General features: G+C 40.5%; 3 protein-coding genes across 8 annotated transcripts; 2 read left to right on the top strand and 1 right to left on the bottom strand.

Moving 5' to 3' along the window:
- The first annotated feature begins 150 nt into the window (after positions 1–150).
- On the top strand, positions 151–4,127 carry lysmd3 (LysM, putative peptidoglycan-binding, domain containing 3). 4 transcript variants are annotated; one of them, XM_017695581.2, is made up of 4 exons: positions 151–266; positions 995–1,113; positions 1,396–1,666; positions 1,893–4,127. In XM_017695581.2, exons 3-4 carry the CDS (start codon positions 1,403–1,405, stop codon positions 2,550–2,552), a joined length of 924 nt encoding a protein of 307 aa, XP_017551070.1. In that variant the 5' UTR covers positions 151–266; positions 995–1,113; positions 1,396–1,402; the 3' UTR covers positions 2,553–4,127. The 4 variants fall into 4 exon arrangements, with proteins under 4 accessions (XP_017551070.1, XP_037387832.1, XP_017551072.1 ...); XM_037531935.1 differs by having other exon boundaries at positions 156–266; positions 1,008–1,113; XM_017695582.2 differs by having other exon boundaries at positions 158–266; positions 1,062–1,113.
- Positions 4,128–4,187: 60 nt separating this feature from the next.
- On the bottom strand, positions 4,188–8,193 carry polr3g (polymerase (RNA) III (DNA directed) polypeptide G). Of its 3 annotated transcripts, XM_017695585.2 has the most exons (8): positions 7,932–8,193; positions 7,757–7,825; positions 7,532–7,661; positions 5,895–5,963; positions 5,749–5,808; positions 5,612–5,673; positions 5,386–5,499; positions 4,188–4,493 (listed from the first exon to the last, which is right to left on the bottom strand). In XM_017695585.2, exons 1-8 carry the CDS (start codon positions 8,049–8,051, stop codon positions 4,407–4,409), a joined length of 711 nt encoding a protein of 236 aa, XP_017551074.1. In that variant the 5' UTR covers positions 8,052–8,193; the 3' UTR covers positions 4,188–4,406. The 3 variants fall into 3 exon arrangements, with proteins under 3 accessions (XP_017551074.1, XP_017551076.1, XP_017551075.1); XM_017695587.2 differs by lacking the exon at positions 7,757–7,825; XM_017695586.2 differs by lacking the exon at positions 7,757–7,825 and having other exon boundaries at positions 7,532–7,691.
- Positions 8,194–8,359: 166 nt separating this feature from the next.
- On the top strand, positions 8,360–15,369 carry mblac2 (metallo-beta-lactamase domain containing 2). Its single transcript, XM_017695580.2, has 2 exons — positions 8,360–8,914; positions 12,788–15,369. Exons 1-2 carry the CDS (start codon positions 8,473–8,475, stop codon positions 13,171–13,173), a joined length of 828 nt encoding a protein of 275 aa, XP_017551069.1. The 5' UTR covers positions 8,360–8,472; the 3' UTR covers positions 13,174–15,369.
- The last annotated feature ends 1,547 nt before the right edge of the window (positions 15,370–16,916 follow it).

Below are 16,916 nucleotides of genomic sequence, written 5' to 3' on the forward strand. Positions count from 1 at the left end.
ACTCCGATCTGGAAGCTCAGTACGGTTTTATTTCATTTGTTTACTTCTACTTGAGTCATTATTTAACAGGAGTAACAATACTCATTTAAGTGTGGGCTACTCTACCCTGCCCGTCACACATCCCTAACCCGTAAACGCCCCCCGGTTGCCTCCAACGTCATTACGTTGAGACTGTGTTGACGTGGCGTAGCTGATCTCAATGCAGTGAGAGTGAAAGAGGGAATAATGGCTTAGCGAGAACAGGCGGATTCAGCTCGCCTCGTCTGGTGGGTTAACAGTTTGCTTTTCGACGTTAGTAACAGAACATTGTTTGCTCCGTTTGTGATATTGTGGAATAGCTTGTTCGCGGAATTATTACCCAGGTTACTGTTAGCACGTTAAGTATCGATAAGCTGTGCCAATAACGTTAACTTTGCTAACGCTAGCTAACTAGCCACCCAGCCAAACGGTATATTGCCAACAAATCCTTAGCGTTAACTAGCCTGTGTTGGGGTTAGTAGGTATACACATATTATTGTCTGTATTATACACATATATTGTTACCTGGCTAGTTTCGACGCATTGTTTTGTTTTGGGTAGCTACTGGCTAGCTAGCAAGCTAACGTAATTAAGTTTGTTGACTTTAGCTAGCTAGCGTTAGCCCAGTTAGCCGCCATTTGCTGTAACTTACTTTCATTTATTTGCTGTTCTGTGTAGTCTTTCGACTAAAGGTTATGTTTAACGTTTAGCTGGTCTAGCCAACTGTCCCGTATCGAACTTTAAATCGTATAAAGGCATGTTTCTGAGCTAGCTTGGTCCGTAAATCTGAGTAATCAGCTAGGTTAGCGATGTTAACTAGCGGGCTAACTGTATTTTGCTGACAACATTCAACTAAGTCAGTTGTCAGTCTAGCTGTATTTGACCTTTGGTCGTGTTGCCCCATCGAGTTAAACTTTTGCTGCATCTACTGCTAGCGACGTCAAAAACCAGGGTATTTTCTCTTTCGATTACACAGTACCTTTCTTCAGGTACGTTACATTGGCAATGGACTAATGGCTATAACAACCCACTGCTCTTCTTAGACCGAGGGTCCGGCAACTCCGGTCTTGGAGGGCCAGATTCCCGCACAGTTCGGTGAGTTTCCTTCACAGACACACCTGATTCCACTCAGAGATTGATTACCAGATTTGATGTGTGTGCTAGAAAATCACCAAATTGTACTGGACCCTTAGTTCCCCACCCTTGTCTTAGACTCGGGCAGTGGCATAAAAGTTACAGTGGATGTTAGTTTCACCCTTTTAGGCTGTTCATAGTTCTGTTGTGCTGTTCCAAGTGTCTGTTCAATAAACATATTGTAAAGCCAATCTCCTGATAAGGTGCATTTTATTGTATCAATATATTGTTTGTTGCAAATAGGAAGAAAATGACTGGAAGGAACCAGTATAATGGCTTCCAGTCTGCTACGATGGTGCAACCTGCAACAGGAGGGCATGCATATATGTTTGGGAACAATTCCGAGACAGAGTGCTCCGAGGAGGACAGCGAGAGCTATGAACTTCGTTCCAGAGGCAGGGAGAGGCTTCGCCGGAGCGTCTCCAGAGAACGACCGGACGATATTGTCTATGTAATGAGGGACATTAAGGAAGGAGACACCTTGATTAGCATTTCTCTTCAGTATTTCTGTTCTGTAAGTCAACAATGCATTGCCTGTTTGCTTTTTGTAGCTTGCATTCACAGGCTTTAGTAGACTTATAAATTAATACAAAGTGCCTATGTATTGATAACCAGATCATTCAGATAACCTTCAGTGATGCATTGTATTATAATAAAACTTGTCAGTGTAGATGAACTACATAACATGGCATGTAACTGACATGATTTTTTTTTTTTTTTTTTTGGGTGGTGTATCTTAGGTTGCTGACATAAAGCGGGCCAACAATCTCCTGACAGAGCAGGACTTCTTTGCTTTGAGGTCCATAAGGATCCCTGTGAGGAGGTTCAGCTCTTTCACCGAAACTCACAACACTGCCCCCCATAAAAGCAGCTCGCCCAGTGGCATTCGCAGAGTCTCAGAGATCCCACCAGCCGCAGCTTTGACAGACTCCTCCCCTTCCTCAACTTCCTCCACCGATAGTGTAGAGTGCTTTCTGCAGGAGAAGGACAAAGACATTGAACTTCTTGTCAAATCCTCCAGCCCCTCCAGGAGCAGTCTTAGCGAGGTGGTTTCCTCCCTCAGCCCACAGCAACCGTTGCTGGGGGACTCAGAGAGGAGACCGGCCCAGAGGAAAGACCCTTATTATGGGGCTGACTGGGGCATGAGGTGGTGGACTGCAGTGGTCATCATGCTTGTTGTAGGCATCGTCACACCTGTGTTCTATCTGTTATACTACGAGGTGCTGATGAAATCGGACGTTAGCCACCATGCCACTGCAGAGTCCATCAGGCCTGAGCCTACGCATTCTGCTGTTCCCCATTTTATACCACCGGTTAAGGCTGTTCCTCAAGGAGACCCGCAGGTGCATCCAGTCATTGAAAACGAGGGACCACATCTGAAGCAGGAACAGAAGACGTAGTGAGAGGAACTTGGATCACATTGACATGGACCAGCACATTTATTTGAGGCATTGAATATTTCTTTGAACTTGTAATCAAACCACTTTGTTTTTTTAAGTAATGAGTGTTGTATTTCAAAAGAATGAGTTCAGTATTTTTGAACCAAATGCCTGTAGATGAGGCACAAATTTGGTAATCAATTTTATAATGTGCTTTTGCGTTAGGATATAAAATATCAAAAACTGGACTATTGCAGTTTTTAAACATTTTAAGTTCATTTCCAAAGACCTTCTATTGGTTGACAAATTTCTGGAGGAAATAGGAGTATGCACAAAAATACAGGGTTCATATCAGTATTGGTGAATAACTGTATAACATCAGAGTTTCATATTAGAATTTGATGTAAAACATAATTGATAGTATGGATATAATCCATAACTTAGAGGGGAATTCCACCAGTTTTTTTAGAATGCATGCATAATTCAAATCACTTAGTTTTAAACAACTTATTGGGAGATTGTGATGTTAAATGATGCATAACAGAAACATACCAGTTCAGATTTATTTACCGTGGTGGTTGATGTCTGCAACACAAATGTAACCATTTCATTTGCTATCCAAAATGACCACAGAGCCTACATGCATCATCTGTGGTTTTATAAGTAGCGTTGATGACTGTTGCAGAGCCAGAAAGTTTTCATTGGTTATCATTTTCTGTTACAAGAACTTGCATGTACCTCTGTACCATGAATGCATTTTAGGCCAGTTCTATTGTAAAATGTCTTCAGCCTCAGGTAACATTCATAACAGTTTCAGATAACGTTCTATGTGGTAGCTTTTACGGGCATTCAGTTCTTCAGAGGTCTGGTTCCTATCACCACCACCGTGGACAAGTTTGAATGGATCATTTCACCTCAAATTACGCTGAATGATTTCATTATGCAGAAATTAAAAAAAAAAGGTGGAATTCCCATTTAAAAGACAGTGAGGAAGGTGAATTGAAGAGCAGCTGTTGTCAGTGCAATTAATGTATTAGTTTGTCAGTCATCTAAAACCTGTACAGACAGCTAAGATATAATTATCTTCAGGCTACAATTTTCATATTGGCACATGCCCAACAGTCAATTTCAGTGTAATGACTGTTTAGTGTTTGGTTCAAAACAATTGAACTCATCTTTTAATGAGAGGGATGATTATAGGCTCTGGACACTAGTTTCAACTTATAATGCCATAGATGGACAAATAGTGCCACGTATTGAGCCTGGCACACCTCTGGCATAAGGTTTGAACTAGATTCATCTGGCCCAGGTCCCATAGGCAGTTGTCTTTGTTGCATTTTGCACAGTTTCCAATTCACACCAGCTGACATGGCTACATAACTATTACACGTTTGCTTTAATAGTAAACTGATTTAATCAAAATGTAATTTGGAGACAGTTAATGTCTGTCTTTGTGTCAGGGATATACACATGCACACTAATTTATTTTAGAAGATGGAAATAGTTACAAAAAAAAAAGGAAAAAAGTGTTAATGCTAATGTTTTCTTTTTATCATTGCTTCGAAAGCTGCCTACAGTTGTGAATTCCTTATTTAACTCCCAGGACACGGTGGTGTGAACTGTTCTTAAATACTGAAGTGAAAATTCAAGTTGTAATATTTTCTCTTGACCATGACAGTTTTATTAAATGACACTTGAGCAGTACGTGCCTTCGGCCTTTAGACCGTAGCTTCAGTTTGAAAATAAATGAACTATATTTTAGTACCCAAATCTCCAAATCTTGATTGTTCATTAATATTTTACTTGTAGGTAGCAAAGTACCTTTTAATGCGAGGAACGAAAAGAATATTGAGTTTCAGAGCAAATCATGACAAATCAGTATGTAGCTTCATCCATATTGTCATCACTGCCAGCACCGTAATCATCACCATCTTCAAAGTAGTTTGCTATGTAGTCATTTTCCTGGGAAAGGAAGGCAAAGAAATCCAAATTCACCAACATGTCAGGATATGTTAATCTGAAAGGGACCAATATGTTCCAACATGCAGGCAATTGCAGATTAGATTTGGTTTTGCAAAGGCTTGCATCATTAGCCAAAAGGAAAAAAGCTAAACCATCACTACATTCGTCATATGCATGTCTACCTGCCTCCAGCGAGTTGTTCCCCCTAGTTTAAAGACTAACAAACCCCCTTCTGATGAGTCATCTTGAAGGTGGGAGGAACTTTTGAAAAATGACATTTGCATTGGGGTGGATTTCAGGAGGCAGGCCATTTGAATCCCCCATAAGCTGGCTAATGCAGAAGGAATCCAGATAGCTAGTGTAACTATGAGGAGGCCAAACATCTAAATTTATTAGCCTCAAGTTCAGTGTCAGGTCTTTCACCCTAGGTGGACTCATAACGGTTGTATGGATTATTCACAGAATGGATGCTGGGAGCTGCAGTGCAAGAACACTGAAGAGAAACCAAAGGTTATAAAATCTTGACTTGTCAAACCCCACCCATTAGCTGGCTAATAGCTAGTGTTACTTTGAGGAGAACAGATATTGCATCACTATTTAGTAGCCTCTATTTTCAGTTGGGGTCTTTAATTAGGGAACACTGAAAAACCAAAGGATACAAAATTGTGAACTGTGTCAAGCCACCGAGGCAGTGAGATGCAATGCTACACTATAGAACATTAAATAACACCACAGAACATCAGCTGCTCGTTTTAGAAATGTCTAGCATAGCAGTTATAGTGCACAAAACAAATGGGTCCAGTCACACCTACACAATTCTTGTCTACTGTTTCAAACATTCTAGGCAACATTCTCCTTTAACATAATGTGACAGATACAGATGAGCTTTTACCTCTTCAAGCTCTTCATCATACTCTCCAACTTCTTCCTCCTCCTCCTCCTCTTCACCCTTCTTTTTTTCCTCCCTCTCCTCATCTGATTTGTCATCACCCCTCTTCTCAAGCTCCTTTAAAACAGACCAGATGCAACAGAAATTAATTTGTTTTGGTATGAAATGTCTAAATAATAATAATAATAATAATAATAATAATAATAATAATAATAATACTAAAACTTACATCTAGTTTAGACAGCAAAGCCTCCTTATCTCTGCTTGAGACTTGTGTGGGTTTCTTACAATCTGGGAATTTGTCATGTTATTTGGAAATTACAAAATGCAGAAATTTGCAGTGAAAACAGTAAGTAGTACATTTACCAGTTTTCTTGCTTATTTTTCTTTTCTGGGGCATAAGTTCCTTTGGAAGACTGTTCCAGTCTGTTTAAAAAAAAAAAAAAAAAAACCCATTTAGGTATAATAGATTTTTATAAAATCCATAAGTTTGCTTAAGACAACAATCTTACCTGGTGTCCACTCTTCATCCTCAATTTTACGGCATTCCTTTATGTATTTTTCTTTATACCGTTCAACGTCTGTGAGCAAGTAAACACCTTTCACTTTATAAAGTACAAAGAAAAACCCTGGAACCATCTTTTCACTCAAAGGGGAATTTGCTAGATTGGCATATAAAAAAAAAAAAAAAAAAAGTTAAAATTGTCTCAAAAAGTCCCAGACAGAGGGCAGCATATCTAAGCATTTCAGTAAGGTACACTATATGGACAAATATTGGGACACCTACAGGAGCTTTCACAGACATCCCATTATAAATCCATAGGCATTAATATAGAGTTGGTCCCCTTTGCAGCTATAACAGCTTCCACCCTTTGGGAAACTTTCTACAACATTTTGGAGGGTGTCTGTGGAACTTTTTGCTCATTGTCCAGAAGAGCATTTCTGAGGTCAGACATGTTGGACTAGAGGGCCAGACTCAATCTCTGTTCTAGTTGATCCCAAAGGTGTTCTATGAGGTTGAGGTCAGGGATCTGTGTGGGGCAGTCAAGTTCAACACCAAGCTCACCCAGCCATGGCATAAACCTTGCTTTGTACACTGGAGCTCAAGTCATGCTGAGACAGAAAAAGGGCCTTCCCGAAAGTGTTCCCACACAGTTATATGCGTATAGTTGTCTAAAATGTCTTATGCTGAAGCATTAAGGGTTCTAGGCCAACCCTTGAAAAACAATCCCATAGCATTATCCCTCCTCCACCAAACATACCTGACACAATGCAGTCAGGCATGTAACATTCCCCTGGCAATCGCCAAACCCAGACTCATCCATAAGACTTGTGTGTAGCTGCTGGACCATGGAAACCCCATTTCCTGGAGCTCCTAATGTGCAGTTCTTTTGCTGATAACGCTTCCAGAAGCAATTTTGAACTCTTCAGTGAGTGATTCAACAGAGTATAGGCACTGTGCACTTCAGCAGCCCCACTATGAGTCTGCATGGGGTGCCATGTTGTGGGTAAGCTGCTGTTACTCCTAGATGCTTCCATTTCAGTGACGGCACGTACAGTTGACAGGATCTAGCAGGACAGAAATTTCACAGAGTGACTTGTGACAGAGCTGGCATCCTAAGACAGAGCCATGTTTAATGTCACTGAGCCACGATCCATTCTACTGCCAGTATTTGTCTATAAAGACTGCAAGGTGTAATTTTATCAACCTGTTAGTAATGGGTGTGGCTGCAACACCTAAACCTAACTAGGAGAGGTATCCCAATACTTTTGTCCAAATACTGTAGCTTTAAAGGGGAATTACAATTTCTCTACAATTTCTGTATAATCAATTGTTAAGATGTAAACAAAATCATTCAGATTGGGTTGATAAGGCTGATCAGGTGTGTTTGAGCAGGTAAATCACCCTGATCACCACCACAGTGAGTTTCTCTAGAATGGAGAACTTCACATATTAACCGTTTAATTATGCTGAATGTTTGCAAGAGGAAAAAAAAACTGGTGTAATTCCCCTTGTAGAGCACTGCAAGAATCCAACCACTCCCAGAAGTCATTTCACACCTCATGGCCTTATTGTTAAGCAAGTAATCTTGCAGCTGAAAGCGATCACACATTACTGTGATTAAGTCTACAAGAGCACACCACTCACCGTTCTTGCCTGAGGGGGGCTTTATATGGAAAGGCAGGCCTTTCATTTTTCCTCTGATCTCTTGTTTCAAAGCCAGCATGTAGTCTTCATCCTCACCAGCCTTTAGAGGCACTGGTTTGAATTCAACTTGCTGTAGAAGACACGTGCTGCATGATGTGCACTGTATGTAGCCACATAAAGATACTGAACATAACTGAAGTAGTTATGCTCATTATTAAGACTTACTAAATGCCAGTGGCAGAAACAGGCTTCCATGGTTAATGGGTGCATTTGAGCAGTACTGTAACTGGACACCTTTCAGCACACCATAACGTTAGCATCCAGCTTGACTCTTCAGAAGCCAAATGTATCATGAGCAACAACACGAGCGCTAAAGGACACGACTTTTTAAACGACTCACAGGAAACATTGGCTGTGGTCCTCGCTGAGTCTCAGGCATGGAAGCTCTGCTAAGTCCCAGCGCCTCTATGTTGAAGGTAAAAGCTGCTATACCCCTGCCTTTTCCTCCTCTCCCTGCCATATTGGTTTAGCCGGACTTTCCAGAAGATATTTTTGAGAAAATGGCTTTCGAAATTCAGATTATTCTTTCTCTCTTTTTAAACAACAGGTGAGAACAACGTCATGAAACCTGCCACTGAAAAATCCGCTTTCAGCCACCACAACCCCTGAACACCCAACACGCTGAGCTCGTTTGGCGGCTTTTATAGAAAAGCTGCTTGTGTGGGCGGTGCTTGTTTTATTTTTAACCAATTGTATTACAGTCTACGCTGACATCACCCAAACACGTCTTCCAATCAGCGCCGCCTGCGGAAAGGGGCGTTAGCCGTTGCCCTGTTTGCAAATGTCTGCAGCGCTCGGTTGCAGGATTTGTGCCCGAGAATCGGGATTTCTCAGTAGCTAAGTCGTTTTTTTCGTACTGACGTGTACGTGTGTGCATCGGGATGTCTGTGATGGACTGGTACGCGCACAAATCGCTCGACAACGGCGTGTTTTGGATCCAAGAGCGCTTTTACGAATCGGGGAACAGGGCCAACATCTGGCTCATTCGCGGATCTCACCAGGACGTGGTGATAGACGCCGGCCTGGGTTTGCGGAGCCTGCCCGACTACATCAGCTCCAAAGCCCTGCTGGGTGACGACACGAAGCGGAAGAACCCCTTACTGGCCATCGGCACGCACGTCCACTTCGATCACTCGGGTGGCCTGCACCAGTTTCAACAAGTGGGCGTGCACAAGGCCGAGGTCGATGCCCTGGCCAATGGTGACAACTTTGAGACGGTGACATGGCTGTCAGACCGGGAGATCGTGGAGAGCCCCTCACCTGGTTGGACGGCCAGGCAGTACCGAGTAAAGGCTGTTCAGCCCACCCACATATTACAGGAGGGTGAGTAGCGGCAGGCAGGCAGTGAGGCAAGCCGGTCTGCTGTTCTTCATCTGTATTTCATTCATCCTGTGCTGGGATCAGATTCAGCCGTCTGATTCTGACCCTGTAGTGGACATTGTAATGTTTTTTCTGCTCTTAAAACGACTTTCCAGCTCAATAATGAACAGGGGAATTTCACCAATTGTTCTAAATTCATAAATAATTAGTCCTTGATGTGTAATCAGAGTCATTCAGAGTGATTTGGCATGAAGCGGCTCATTGTAGATAAACTTAGCTACAGACTTAGATTTTTTACAGTGGTGGTGATGGGAACCAGAGGTCACAATGTCTGCAACACAAGTATAGTAATGGATTAAAATACGTTTTAAGCCAAAACTTTATAACAGAATTATCATAAAATAATGTGTCAGGTATCAGACACTTTATATCTAGCCATTTCATCCTATCACCACCACTGTGAACAATTCTGATTCTCTTTCACATCAGACCAGTCTGAGTGACTTTGTGTACATTTTAACTGTTTAGTTATGTAGAATTTTTAAAAAAATTGTAGGAGTTCCCCTTTAATGAGTGTAAACACGAGTGTTAGAGCTGGGAAAACACAGAAAATGTGCAGCATGACTTCATTCTTACCCGCCTTGTATCATCTGGAGAAGAATCGAACTCAATCAGATTATGATGGTCTTAAGAGGAGCATGCCTGTGGTTAGAGAACCAAGCCCACTGCCTAATCTGATTTACTTATCTGCCTGAATTGTCTTGCGAGGGTGGGCTACACAGTAATACCACAAGTTGGGCAGCACATCCATGCGAACATTCATATTACAATGCGAGCTTGAACACTCATTTGTGCTGGGCAGAGGCGTAGCCAAGGGGTGGCCAGTGCCGCCTTGAAGCATGAATGAAGCATGGCCACCCTTTTGGTCACCCCAGTTATGGAAAGTGAGACCATCAGCCATCATCATACAGCCACCATTAATAAAGCATCAATTCTGCTTTATGGTGAAAATCTGTCATCAGGGTAGTTACCAGTTATGAGTTATGAGAGTCTGATGACACTGCATTCGTTAATTAGCATATCTTCCTGTGATAGGCTAATTTACTCAGGAAATGGTTGAGTGGAAGGGCAGTGCTGCTCAGGGAGCTGCATGGCGAAGTTGGCTATTCAGTAGTAAGATGTATAAACTATTAAAAATTAGTGATCTGTAATCACTTATTGTGCTAATTTCTTTTAACAGTTACAGCTGGAGAATACATCCATGTGTTATAGGCTCCCTTATACAGTGCTGTCTGACTAGTGTTCTAATCATTGGACTCTTGTGTAATCTCAGAATGCAACCTAAATAAATACCTCATATGGCCTGTCTATATGAAAAAGTTTTCTTAAAGTTGACCTTGTGCACTGAAAAAGAGATGCATTAAATTTACTTGATTTAAATTGTTGCTGCTGAATCATGATCAGTCACATGACTATTTTATTCACACTTACATTATATATTTACATTATACAGAGCTGTGAAAAAGTATTTTTCACAGTATAATTTTGTCTCTTTTGAGCCATTCAAAGGTGGACTTCCTAGGGCTTCTGTGCTTTGGATCATTGTCTTGCTGTATAAGTCAAATGTGCTTAAGCTTTAGGCCACAAAGTGATGGAGGGACATTCTCCTTAAGGATTTTCTGATAGAAAACAGAATTCATGGTTCTGTCAGTTATGACAAGTCATCCAGGTCCTGCAGAAGCAAAGCAGTCCCAGACCATCACATTACCACCACCATGTTTGACTGTTGTTATGATGTTCTTATGGTGGAATACAGTAGTAGTTTTACACCAGATGTAATGGAATCTACACTATATTTTCAAAAGTATTTACTCACTCATCCAAATCATTGAATTCAAGTGTTCCAATCACTTCCATGGCCACAGGTATATAAAACCAAGCACCTAGGCCTGCAGACTGCTTCTACAAACATTTGTGAAAGAATGGGTCGCTCTCAGAAGCTCTGGGATTTCCAGCGTGGTAAGATTAAGATTAAGATTAAGTGACCCTTATTAGTTCCACAACGGGGAAATTTCACCTCCGCATTTACCCCATCCGTGAAGTGGAACACCACATCCACTCTAGAGAGCACACACACACTAGAGGGCAGTGAGCACACTTGCCCGGAGCGATGGGCAGCCCAATCCGCAGCGCCCGGGGAGCAGTACTGTCATAGGATGCCACCTGTACGACAAGTCCAGTCATGAAATGTCCTCACCACTAAATATTCCACAGTCAACTGTCAGTGGTATTATGTATGATGTCAGTGAGCGCGAACAGCCAACGAGCTGACTGACCAAAACCCGTTTGCTGTAGAAAAAAGGAAATATATGGGTGAGTTTTCTTTGTTTTTTCAGTGAAATACACCCTTTTTCTAAAATGAAAGAAAGGTTCTGGGAAAGGGATTAGAAACTATTTTAACTTTTTTGTTTTTAGCAGTTGAGCGTCATTTACTCCCATTCATTGAGGACTCACTCGTGGGCGCCCTCTGCTGATTAGCCATCCTGTTTTTGATATAACGGGAGGTATAGGGAGTGGCCAGGCTCCTCATAAACCGGCCCTGGTTATACATTCACTGTTTGAGTGGTGCGACCAGCGATATGTTCTCCTGTGACCAAGTGTGAGTGATGAGATCAGTGGTGTTACTGTACTGGCTTAGAGTGAACTCACTCTAACTCAACAGCTCACCAGACGCTTTCTCCCTCTCTCCCATGACAGATCTGTGAAATATTCCACTGTTTGCTGAGTGTTCATCATGTTCCGACCATAAAAGGATCATTTAAAACAGCAGTAAATCACCCAGGAGCAAAAGTCTGCCTTCAAACCTGAAAGAAAATAATGATTTGACATTTATCGCGATATGTATCGATTTTGAATGATATGAATTCATGACAACATTTTTTCCATATCGCCCAGCTCTACTCTAGACCTTCTGGAAGTCCTTTTTGTCACTATGAATATGAGAGTGAATACAAATATTGGCCTGACCAGTGCATTTCAGTTAGTTGTTAGAAATGGAAAGATTGAAAGAGTCATTAAAACTACTATGGCAAAGTGTATTAGTACTATAACAAATCATTTGCGTCATTGATAAATAGAAAATAGTTGACACAAAATCTTATTGATTAGTTGGCTTGATGATATTTACATTCCATATTTACATCACCTGACTGAAAGAGAGGAAATACAGATGGCAGACACAGCAGTACATGGTTATATATGACTAAAGTGTTCAAAAATATGGGAACACTTCAGCTTAACAGTATCTAAAAAATGATCCCCTGTAAGACTTGTAAACCTCAGCTTTGACGGCAGTATGAGTGTCAATTCATGGCAGACCATGGCAAATGCACACAGACTCGCTCGTCCACATGGATTGAGAGATATTTTTATTTCTGTATTTTGTCCATTTCAGTACATTGGAATTGTCATTCGCTCCTTGCTACCAAAATACTGGAATCCCATAGGGGTGCCAGCAGAAATTAGCGTTGTAGTACTGTTATCTGCTTGTTTTTGACAGAGTTTTTACATTTATGGCCTTGCTAAAGCCCAGCTTTAATAGTCACTGTTCGCCACTAAATAATAAACACAAATATGAATAATTGGATAATAAAATATTGATATTTGGCCCTTAGCGTGTCAGTACATTTTATCCTCCATATATGTAGAATATACAAGCAATCCCATGTCCCAGCCTCCCAGAAAAACAAATCACTGAATTCATTCCCTCCCATATAATTCCTGCATTGGTCAATGCAGTTTGTGCTGTGTCAGTGCTGCAATGCAGTTGCAATATCCAGTTGCTACACTCTGCTCCTGTTGTTATTTCATTCTCAGGTGATGTCATCAACCTCGGGGATCGGCAGCTCATGGTGCTCCACATGCCGGGCCACTCCAGAGGAAGCATCTGCCTCCATGACAAGGACAACAAAATGCTCTTCAGTGGCGACGTGGTCTATGACGGCTCCATGATCGACTGGTTGCCTTACAGTACCATTGGTGACTATGTCCGCAGCTGCGAGAGACTGGTCGAGATGGTGGACAAAGAAGAAGTGGAGCTGGTCATGCCTGGCCACTATAACACCTTCGGGGGCAAAAGGCTCCACCGATTGGCCTCCAGCTACATCTCCAATGCAGGAACCTGCCATAAGGTCTCGACCTGTGCAGTGAAATCTATAGCCAGCCTTGCACTCCGTTTCTCTAACTGTTGCGGTGTCTGTTAGAAGCCGTTGAAGACTTTATGCAACAATTTATACTTAAAGATAAAGGTCCCAAAAAGGATTCTTTGGAGCGATACCATATAGGAACCGCTCTTGGTTGCCTAAAGAACCCTTTATGGTACCTATATATTTAAGAGTATATACACAACAATACAAAAAACTCGCCTCAATACTGAACAATGCTTACTGAAATATTCTGAGCCCTTAACAAGTGTGAGATGGTGATATGAAGTCAAAAAAAGATTTTTGTTCTTGCTGTGTACTCAGCTTACTGGGATTAAGCATGAAAAGTTGAATACTGGGGCCTGAATTTTGCAATGTTTGCAATAGGGCCTTATAGCACTTTTTGATCCAGTCCATTACACTGTAGCTGAGAACGAGGACAAATTCATGTAAAATAATGCCAACAGTAGCATTTAGTAGTGTATTCTATTCCTTCAGTAACTACATCTGAATAACTGAAATCTAACTTTTATCATAGGAAGGCACACGGCATTGAACAAACTGTATTGAAGCTTTAATGCAGAGCACTCAGTAGCCAGTAATTTTCTTCGTAGGTACACTGCTATACTAATTGAGGAGTTGTAGGAAATGACAGAAAAAGTTTGAATTAGCCAAATTATTCTCTCAATTTCTATACAATGCAATTGGTATTTGTTGAGGAATACCTGACGGGAACTGAAAATGGGCTAGCAGTGCTTCTTATAAGAGGCAAAAATTGACATTTAGTTTTAGCTTTTCATCTTTAACCCAGATGCTTGAGTATGCAGCAGTTTTACAGCCAGAAAACCCATAAAGGGCACATGTTCAGGCTACACTACTGCACTCCGTATGAATAGTACAGTATATGTTATGGGAATTGTTTCATATAGAGAGTGATAATTCATCAGGTTTTGGAAGTGCTCAAATATTGTGCAGGTGTTTGTGGATGTTTAGTAGATTACTTTGGAAGATTAAGTGTGGGTTTATGTGTGCAGTGATGGGTGTAAAGAAGTAGATGTACTTAGCATTAATATCTTTATACTTACCAAAATGAATGTATTTTGTGTTATAAGTAAGATTTCTCCAGGATTGCTGGAGATGAATGCGGTTGAGGGCTGAAAGGAATGAAGTAGTTAATAGCATGATGCTAAATGTTGCTAACAGCAACTAGCCAAAAGTTAGCATTGTGTAAATAACATCATGCTGGTTGGTGACTACTAGCTTCCATTAATTATTAGCAAAAGTAGCATGTGTGGTTGAGTTTTCATTGAGTAGGGTAACTTTGTCATAAGAACGAGCACCTGGAGACACCTAGAGAAGGACAATCTCTGAGTTTTCTTTATACTTGTTGCTCTTTCTGAAAGCCAACAGAAGGAGATAAATCTCCATAATTAGCAGACATTATCTGAAATAAGAGACAGGGTGAAGTTTTTAACAAGATCAAAAAAAATTAGCAGCTGCAACAACCACTGTTGTTCATTTTGAGTGCCAAAGCTAACATGGCATGCTTCACCTATGGTAAAGGATAAACCTCTGAATTGTGGTCGGTGGTGAAAAGCATGAATAGCCACAGCATTTACAGACAAATTAGAACTTAGAAATTAGCGCGATTTTTATTATTTATTTTTTTCTTTTTAGCTCCCTTTGATTTGTACTATAAAGCTGCTATTGGTTAATGTGAGGTCCAAAAGTCTGAGATCATAAGTAGCAACCCTACTGTGATATAACAGTAATAAAGCATTTAAAATGATATTATTTCAAAAGGCAGATGGCATATCAAATTCGCATTCCATCCACTGATTGGTGCTGCTAGAAAGAGGGGAAAAATCACAGCCTGGAAAAACCTTAGAAAAAAGGGGAGTTGCTCGGTGACAGCTACATGCTACACACCCCACAGAACAGACGTTTGGCTTTCATTCCCATGTCAGTCACTTGACCTTGCACTCTCAGATATCCTCTAAACGGAAGTCATTTTAGCATCAGTTAGCTGCGACCCAGTCTGTGCTGTGGTGTGGCACGTTTAGCCAGCTAGCTAAGCTCTTGTTAGCTTAGCCAAAATGATACAGTCCCCAAAACCACAAAACAGTCTCACTTTCAGATTTCTCTCTCTCCAACGCCAGTCACTTGACTTCTTTTTTCTTTTGAAAAAGCACAGGAAGAGATGGTGAAATCGTTCTTCAGATTGATGGAGAATGTGTTGTCGTTGGTTCTGTATAGAACCTTTTTTGAAAATGCTTCTATATAGCACCAAAAAAGGTTCTGCTATTGTTCCAATGTCAAGCTTGTAACAAAACAGAACACTTCTTGGTGCTATATAGAACCATATACAACTCATTCTCCTTCAATCTGGGGAAACATTTACTAAACAAAATTGCAGAATCATTTTTAAGATGTAAGAAATGAGACTAAAAAAACAATATGACATGTTTTTGTGCAAAGGCCTCAACTTGGTTTATACCAGAAATTTGCTTACATTTGAACAGTGACCCCAAAGGAGGGCAGAATCTTAAATGTTTCCTCTTTGTTTTACTTTTTTTTTGTTCTAAAAACTTTGGAACTTTCTGAAAACCTAAATTAAAAAATCCCAGATTTTCAGTGAGGCTTTAGACTTGGACCCCTCTGTATGTGTTTTTTATGTATGAGTTTTTCAGCTTCTGCAGTGCATGGAATCTGAATGAATTTTTCCACTTGCTTATGAACATATAAGCACAAACATATCAGCCTACCTAGTTTGATTGACATTCCAAAGTAGCAGCATTTACCATGCAGATACATTGTGGAGTTCTAATGCAAATGGAAAGTGAATATGAGCACAGTTTAGACTGATCTATTTAGAGATGATTAGTAGCTCTAATGCTGTCCGGATCCTGCATTTACAATTTTCAATAAAACTGTGAAGTAGTTGAAGTATCTATATTCAATTTTCAGTGCCACTGGAAGGGCAGTATCCAGTAATGGCCAGTCATGCTGAGTTTAAAAAAAATGACTGACCACACCAGTTGAGATTATTCAAAACGGCAGAGATAGCAGCAATAGAGAAAATAAATGTGACCAAATTAACGTCCAGAGCACCAACACTTGTTGACCTATCAACAAGAACTTCATTTCAATGTCAATGAGCTCCAAGTACAGTCATATTTTTTTGATTTTCTAAGTGAAAACTTTCTACTGGAAAACAATGCAAAATATAAAATATTGCTTTTGCAAAAGTCATGGCACATTTCATATGTTAAATTCAGCAAATGAATAGAAATTGTGCCCTACAGTTTGCAGAAAAATGTCACGTTTAGGTATCTTCTCTGTACAGGACATTTTTCACTTAGAAAATCAACAAAATGTAGTCACACTGTATATAACATCAGTACCGTGGGAAATTAGCATTGGTACCTATTCAGATGTTCAAAACTGAAATGTATTAGTATTTTCAACAACACTACTTGGCTTGACAAAGATAAAGAGATTTGATGTGATGTTTGTGATGTATTGCACTCATTGAACTAGTAGTAGTATAGTAGATATATAGAGGGAGATATGCCTTACCATACTGAGCTGGACAGTTATGCATTTACTTTGCCAAACTCCTTCATGCTGCTTGGTATTATATTTAACTGAGAGGATATTTGTGAGACCTATTAATTGTAAGCACATCTCACAGAGAAGATGTACAGTGAATGGATACTGAAATGTGTATGTGTATAATGTGAATGTGAAATGTAAATGGAAATGATTTTCCTGCTGAAGCTTGTATATTCTGGCCTTGTTTC

Source organism: Pygocentrus nattereri, chromosome 20, assembly GCF_015220715.1.
Source record: "Pygocentrus nattereri isolate fPygNat1 chromosome 20, fPygNat1.pri, whole genome shotgun sequence".
NCBI classification, from domain to species: Eukaryota; Metazoa; Chordata; class Actinopteri; order Characiformes; family Serrasalmidae; genus Pygocentrus; species Pygocentrus nattereri.